General features: G+C 37.9%; 2 protein-coding genes across 11 annotated transcripts in view; both read right to left on the reverse strand.

Annotated features, from left to right (window-relative positions):
* LOC310808051 (zinc-binding protein A33-like) overlaps positions 1-3512 on the reverse strand; it is a 12651-nt gene extending 9139 nt beyond the window's left edge. Inside the window, exons 1-3 of one of the 5 annotated variants that reach the window (XM_083674748.1) lie at positions 3299-3512; positions 3028-3048; positions 123-202 (exon numbers count right to left, since the gene is read on the reverse strand). In XM_083674748.1, coding sequence (XP_083530874.1) covers positions 123-195 — 73 coding nt within the window. In that variant the 5' untranslated portion in view covers positions 196-202; positions 3028-3048; positions 3299-3512. Of the gene's footprint in view, positions 1-122; positions 2721-3027; positions 3078-3298 lie in introns of those variants that run through there. The other 4 variants (XM_083674751.1, XM_083674750.1, XM_083674752.1 and 1 more) reach the window with 4 other exon arrangements.
* A 1955-nt stretch (positions 3513-5467) lies between these two features.
* LOC310808007 (butyrophilin subfamily 1 member A1-like) overlaps positions 5468-7500 on the reverse strand; it is an 11942-nt gene continuing 9909 nt past the window's right edge. For all 6 annotated transcript variants that reach the window (XM_083674703.1, XM_083674698.1, XM_083674702.1 and 3 more), the window contains 2 exons: positions 7205-7237; positions 5468-7026 (listed from right to left, as the gene is read on the reverse strand). In XM_083674703.1, the coding sequence (XP_083530829.1) occupies positions 6512-7026; positions 7205-7237 (548 nt within the window). In that variant the 3' untranslated portion in view covers positions 5468-6511. The remainder of the gene's footprint in view (positions 7027-7204; positions 7238-7500) is intronic.

Below are 7500 nucleotides of genomic sequence, written 5' to 3' on the forward strand. Positions count from 1 at the left end.
GGTCCAAAAGAAATTAACCATCTCCTTACGTGTGTAATACAAAATGTTATCTATCTTAAGAGTAAAAAACGGCTACAGAGAGAATTTATTAAACGAATAATTTGTAGTTTAAGTTGTACAACCTGCAATGGGTGCACAGTCCACAAAACCGATGAGGAATTTCAGCAAACGGGCTTTCTGGATCCACAGTCCCATGATGCATCTGACATGGAATATAAAACTTGGGCCTTATGTAGTAATAAAGTTGTAGTAATAGTAATAGTAGTACTAGTACTTGTAGAAGTAGTACAAGACATTAGAAAACTGTTACAGTCATTAAAAATACATCTGCAGAGCTGTTATTCAATGGTTAAACGTCCTCAGCATTGCAGATAGAAATGTAATTCATAGAGCAGCTAACAAGACTCCCTAAACATCACAGATATTCACACTTGTTCTACACAATGTATAGTATTTCTATCTGAACCCTTCCAATGTTGCACCCTCCTAGAGAATATAGTATTCACCTTCTGTCAAAAGGTGATGACGTCACATGAATTTAATCATCAAAAATAATACTTGAAAATTATAAGTCCCGCCCCTTTGGGGCGGATGTGGTGGGATGTTGAGGCTTGCACAATGAGACGTTGGTGAGAGGACAAGGTGTTCTGCTGATTGTGAAATTAGATTTAGGAACTTGACAGTTTTTTGAGGATGTGGTCACCCCCGTAGGATATAGAACCGTTAGAACGGCTGGATTAGGGGCCTTTTCTCTTTCTAGGAAACCAGGGTCCCTGAACTGGCTGAAGTTCAACCAAGGGTCAGCTAAAGTTTGTCACTGATAAGTGCTGTGTGATGTGTCGTATACTATAAACATACTATAAACGTTTATTGCCTATGAGGCTTAAAATAAAAGCTCAATACTGAGGGTTAAAATGTGCAATTAAAAAAAAAAGGCAATTAAAAATGGTTAGGCTGCTACTCTAGTGGTAGTAATGTGTTCAATAATGAAGAATAAAAATAAGTGTTCAATAATGAAGAATAAAATGGGGAATTAAAAAATGGTTAAATTTTTTAAAATGTTTAGTTTCAAACATGGGTATGACACATGTCGCGGGCGTGTCACTGATAAGATCACGTGTTTCCCTGGCAAAAAGGTGTATATATATGACCCTGAGAGCTGGTCACAACTGATCAAAGACTTGTGACAGCTGCATCAGATCGATCTCTCTCCACCATGGAGGTGCAGTTGTGTGGAAATGGCTGTGTGTTCTACCTCTTGTTACCTGTTCAAGTGTTATGGTAACATCACACTGCTGGTCATTTCCTCATAATTACACGTGATATATCTATCTGATAGGCATCGCTTGAGTCTTGCATTGAGGTTCAACGTTTTTCAACGTTTGCCATGTGTGACAGTGAACCTGCATTCTGTAATCCTAGTTTTTGTAAGCTATCCTGAAGCATGTTCTAAATGTTTTTTCAAGAAAAAAGTGGCTTGAAAGTCTTGGGATCTTTAGCATTGAGCTGTAAGACCAAATTGTTAGGAAAGTATTTGTTGGTCGTACAAAGCTTTTGGCTTTTTCCTTTTTTTCTACATGCCAATGGAACAGCATTTTTAGCACCTTTTTTTTTATTTGAGATGGATATGGGAAGTTTAGAAATCAATGCTGGATAACAATACAATCTGACTTAAAGAAGCGTATTGCATATCTTTGAATATAGACATATGTAGGTATGTTCGCAAGTAACATGTCAGTAAAGAAAAGGGTAATGAAAGTCATAGCAGCTCACCACCAAAAATCTGAATTTGACTATGGGTATTGTCTCTTATTTTAACCCTTGGCTTGACATTTTAAATGTACAACATGTACCGCTATATTCCCATAGACACATATAGAGTTCATGAAAAGTATCACTAATTTGGATCGTTATATACAATGATCCCCCCCCCCAAAATGACTTTTGGAGCTATTGCTTGAGTTGAGTCTAGTGTGTTTCAGATGGTTGGACGTTTGGTTGTTCTGTTTTAGAGAGGAGAGGTGATGAGGGCAGGTGGATGTTCATCATGAAGCTTACTTTGTTTAATACCAGGCTAGTTTGTCTGGTGAGACCACACCAACTCATTGCATAGCTTGTTAACCAACTGGTCCCGGATACACGTAATGTACGTGCACTACTAATTCAGAAATTCAGAAATTCATTTTTACACCCATTGGTCGAGAGGGATACTAACTAGCCAACTAGCATGCAGTGGGTGATATTACAGAGAATAATGCCTTTAATGTATTATTACAGAAATAACTGCCAATAGGTTGTCATTGAATCTCCCCCCATAAAATGTTGCTGTTCATTAGTTATGATCTCAGTTTTGAGCTATGGTGAAGCGTAACAGTGCATATGCAAAACATTGTGAAACTGACATTTATTTTGACTTTTGTTGGACATTCAATATGTAGGCTAGGCTATATCTTACTGGTTGTTTGTAGTCTGTCTGTCTATCTCTAGTGTGTGGAAAGTATCCAGCAAATTGGTTCTTCGATGAATATGTGTAGGCCTAGTACTTGTTTCTGTGGTCACCGAAACTACAGCATTTATAGAGAAGTCAAGCTGCAAAAATGCATCATGGAATGTTGCCACTGGCCAGGCAGGTAGAACTAGTTACATATCAGGATGTAGTTGAATTATCTGTCAACCTGTACATTTTTCATCGTTAGGGGACACAGTTTATCTGAAGCTAATCTATTTCCAGTTTTTGTGAGCCAAATCCAGAATGTATTTTATATATATATATATATATATATATATATATATATATATATATATATATATATATATGGATATGTTCATTCCAATGAGGGATAAGTGTTTTTGATCCATGAAGATAAATGAACAAGGTCAAAATGACATTCATGATTCATTCAAAAGCTCACTGTTTAATGTATTAATATTCTGTATATATACATATATATGCATTACATATCAAAACATTATGTGTCAGGTACTGTAACAACTCAAATAAAGTAAACGAATACGAGAGATTCTTACCCAATTGCCAGCAATGCACGTCTGTAGAGGGGAGTTAAGATATGAAAGTCCTTTTCAGATAGGAAATTAGTTTGTTCAGGTGTTAATAATCAACTTGAGGTGAGTAGTATTCATTAATTGGATTGACAAAGAACAACACACTGCCATCAGAGCATTGAAGGCCTAACGCTGTTTTCAGAGTTAATATGATAGTAATTAATCCAGGGCTTAACTCAAGTCAACCTGGCATTGTATTGGATCCTTTTTAAATTAAAACTATAGTAATTCTTACCTGAACGCTAACACCACACGTCTATAGCAGAGTCTGTCGGTTTAAGATCAAGTAAACACTTTCGTTTCCACTCACAAGGTTTTTCTTTTCCAATCAGTAATGTTTAACCACACTTTGATATAGATAAAAACATCCGAATAATACATTATGTTTGTCTAGTTACCGTTAAATGCTTTCAGTAGCAAAACAAATTACAGTATTTCTTCTAATTACATTGTTATATAGCAATGAAGTTTCTTATTTTCATCTGTTTTATGGTTTAGAGGCTCCCTCTAGAGACCGCTTCAGTTCATGGTTTATAGAGCATTAAATGAAACATATACAGTATTCCATTCTATATACCAACCTGATTACAAACATGTCTGTACTATTTATCTTTGTATCGGTTTACAACATTTAAATGCAACTGGAGTTGAAATGTTGTCCTTTTCTGTGTTAGTCAGGGTAAACATTAAAGACTGACCTTGAATTTCATTTTGCTAAACATAAAAAGAATCTTCTGAAATTGGTAAGAATTAATTCATCATATAATAAGTTCAGCCAAGTTCAGTTGAGTATGTGGGAGACTGTGGTTAAAATCCAGTGCAAGATCCATCAAATATCAATGCATTTCCCGATTATTATTATTTGAGGTATTGTTACTAATCTCATACTCCCATAGTCTAGATTTTATGACTATATACTATATATACAGTATACACTGTTTGAGTCACGGCACTAGCAGCAGTTTAACCATTTATTGGATGACAATGGTAATACATTTAAGCTTGACGTATATTGGATGGCTCTGTAGAACTCCCTGCCTGGAGTTAAACGACCACGACAAATAAGTACACAATATGGCAGAGAGCCCAAGAAACCCGCCATGGGCTTCTTACAGAGCGACCGTGTGGAGCGAGGCTGGGGGTGGTGGGTGGAGGTTGGGGGTGGTGGGGCGAGGCTGGGGGTGGTGGGTGGAGGCTGGGGGTGGTGGGTGGGACGACCACACAAAACGTACTCTCATAGCCAGTGCAACAATGTCACAACTGATGAATGCGATGGAGGAGCGTCAACTTAGCCGCTTTTAACTCTAGTCATCCTAAACGAAGGTCCACGGGTGGGACAACTTGTTAGCGGTAGTTCGGTAGTTCGGCTGTCCAAGTGTAGTTAATAAACTTAGATGAAGAAAGGAAGCTACAGAGGTCCGGATGAGTCAGTTTAATCGTCTTTAATTAATCATAACTTCATCGTTACAATCCACGGCCAGATGTGGGGGCTCCTATACATTCAATGATGTCCCCCTCCTGTCTAGTCTAGCCGTTCAGTCTTATATACAACAGCATGCCTTATCTTACAGAACAGCATGTACTATCTTCCAGATTTGGGCATGGAATTCCCAGGTCCACATTATTATAAGCATTTTCAACCTATACTGTGGTGATGTTCATAGCCCTAACCAAATAAGGCTATTCCCTGCACTATCTCTCCGGTACCGTCCCGTACCGTCTCCTCAATCTACAGTGGCCAACTGCATGCTGCATCTTCCATTGTGCACAACACTGTAGGCTTATTCATAACACATCAGGCCTTCTTCTGGTCAGAGCAAAATACACTACACAAGTCAAACACATTAGCTGTCCGTCAGGTGACAGCTGGTTCACACGCATGCAAATGTTAGTTCTGGGCCTCTTAACGGTCTTGGTTCAGAGCTTGGTGCGCCTTCCTTTCAGCTCATGGCAAAGTGTGGCAAAGTCAACAGTAAAAGCATTGATTCTGCTTGGTCTTAATACAATTCTCGGCTGCGTTTTCAGCTGGTGTCATGTCTGTTAACACTAGTCATACCAAATGGACGGCCACAGAAGCGATGTTGCACTATAATAAACATAACTCTGCTGTCCTTCCCTGACTAACTATTTTACAAAAAAACATTGCTCCAATTTCAAAATCATACGTAGAAATATATCTGGAAGCATTTTCATGGTCTCCAAGTCACTTCCTGAGGTGTGTGCATCTCAATATAGGAATAGCATGATTTATTTGTGTTTTTACCATTTCTGATTTCTCTAGCTTCATTGGAGTAAAAGTAAATATACTTGAACATTTATGTTGTGTAATTGAGTCAATGTACTGTGTAATTAAATTTAAGAAACAGTTTAGAAACAGTTACAAAATGTAATATGTTACATCCAGTATGACCAATCACATTTATTACATACAATTATCACGTAAAGTATATAAACATGGGGAGGCCTGGAGGTTAGAGAGGCCGGCCAGCAATCGGAAGGTTGCTGGTTTGATGCCCACTCCAGGAGGGAGCCTAATGTGAGCTGGTGACTGGAGGGTTGCTGGCATCATATCCAGGTGCCTACCACTGCCGTTGTGACCTTGAGCAAGGCACTTAACCCCTAACTGCTCCAGGGGTGCTGGAAATGGCTGACCCTGAGCCCAGAGCCCTGTTCTCCCTTGGGGGTGTGCATGTGTGTTGTCTCGGAGGGGGCAAAAATGACCACATTCCAACAATTGATTGCATGGCCAATAAGCAGTCTTCGTCTTTAAACATGAATACGTTCACAATTGCTAAATGGGTATCTCATTCAGAGTATAATTATGTTTTCACAAGATGAATCATTACAAAAACACAACAAATCTTAGAAATACAAAGTCGATTTTTCCTCCTACCCTTGAATGATCTTGCGTCCTAACAATCAGAAAAAATATGTTTTAGATAGATGAACATACACATTGAATAACCTAGTCATACACTTGTTGTTATACATACAACACTACTGCATAATCTGACATGAGGAACTAGCAGGTGACCAGCTTCATCTATTACATTTTAATGTATTTTAATATTTTGAATATTTATATTTTACATATTTAATATTTGCTGAGGTGACAAAGAACCCATATTACATCTCACCACAGCCACTGTGGCTTTCTGATTACTTTGAGCCTCTGGATTGCTAATCTCACGGTGCCAGACTAGTGTGTCTAAATATATTGGCACCTGAGTGGACTGTATGACAATTCATTTAGGACAAAGTAAAGGTGATTATGTATTATCTTGGCTCTGATTCAGAATAGACACAATTTGAAAATAAGAATTTGCAAGCCCACAAAGTTTCTTTTGGAATTGATTTGTTCTAGTTCATAATATAACTTTTCTAATTATCATAATTATTACAATATTAAAAATTAGTATTATTGTAGTTGTATTTATAGTAGTAGTATTTACAGTATGGGCTGAATCCTGATAGGAACATCATCATTGTTCCAGGTTGAGAAAAGTGGACGGACATCATCCTCATAACTTGGTCCATCGTCAAATGAGTGAATGAGTGAACAGTCCTCTGCATTATAGAAAGTCACCTTCTTCTCCTTACAATCCAGATAGACACTGACTGTTTTTGGAAGTGTCTTTTTAAGGACAACATCCATGGCTTTAAGTCTTTGCCCATTGGACAGCCTGATTGCCCAGAAGCCATTGGCAGGGCTCAAAACTAACTGGCCCTTCCTGTTAGCTGTTGCCTTGGCAACACCAAGCACCCAGTCATCCTTTCCCTCCACACACACCTCCCAGTAGGCCCTCATAGGACGGCCCAAAGTGCCCAACACATAAGGATCTTTGTTAAAATGCTGCTCATTGTTCAACTGTCTCTGTGCCTCATCTCTCCACTGGACTGTTTTCTTATCCTCTGATATGTGCAGGTTAGGGTGAGCTGTGTCCACATCCAGAGTGACATCCACTGAGGAAAACAAAAAAATCAGACATAGTAAAACATATTTAAAGTTTTTCATCAGTGACATTCATTTTATATACGTATATTTATTCAGTGATTAATCATCATAGTTTTGAATATTATATATACTGTATGTAGGGATGTTACACTATAAAGACAGCTGTAATTAGTGGGAGCTTATTACCTTTATAGGAGGAAGCCAGATTTTCTAGTTTTTCTGAAACAAAACAGGAAAACAAAGAATATTTTGATCACCCTCAACTATGGCTTTTTTCAAACTTAATGCACGAAACTAAATAGATTACTTATTTTTAATTGTTTTGAAAATATGACAACATATTACTGTATATATACATATTAATATATCTACATACCAACAACATACTGCAGACAGTAATTGAATTGAATTCTTAAATTGTATATAATCTATCAGGCTGTGTGTGCGTGCGTGTGTGTGTGTGTGTGTGTGTGTGTGTGTGT

The sequence above is a fragment of the Argentina silus genome, assembly GCF_951799395.1.
Source record: "Argentina silus genome assembly, chromosome: 1".
In the NCBI taxonomy this organism is placed as follows: domain Eukaryota; kingdom Metazoa; phylum Chordata; class Actinopteri; order Argentiniformes; family Argentinidae; genus Argentina; species Argentina silus.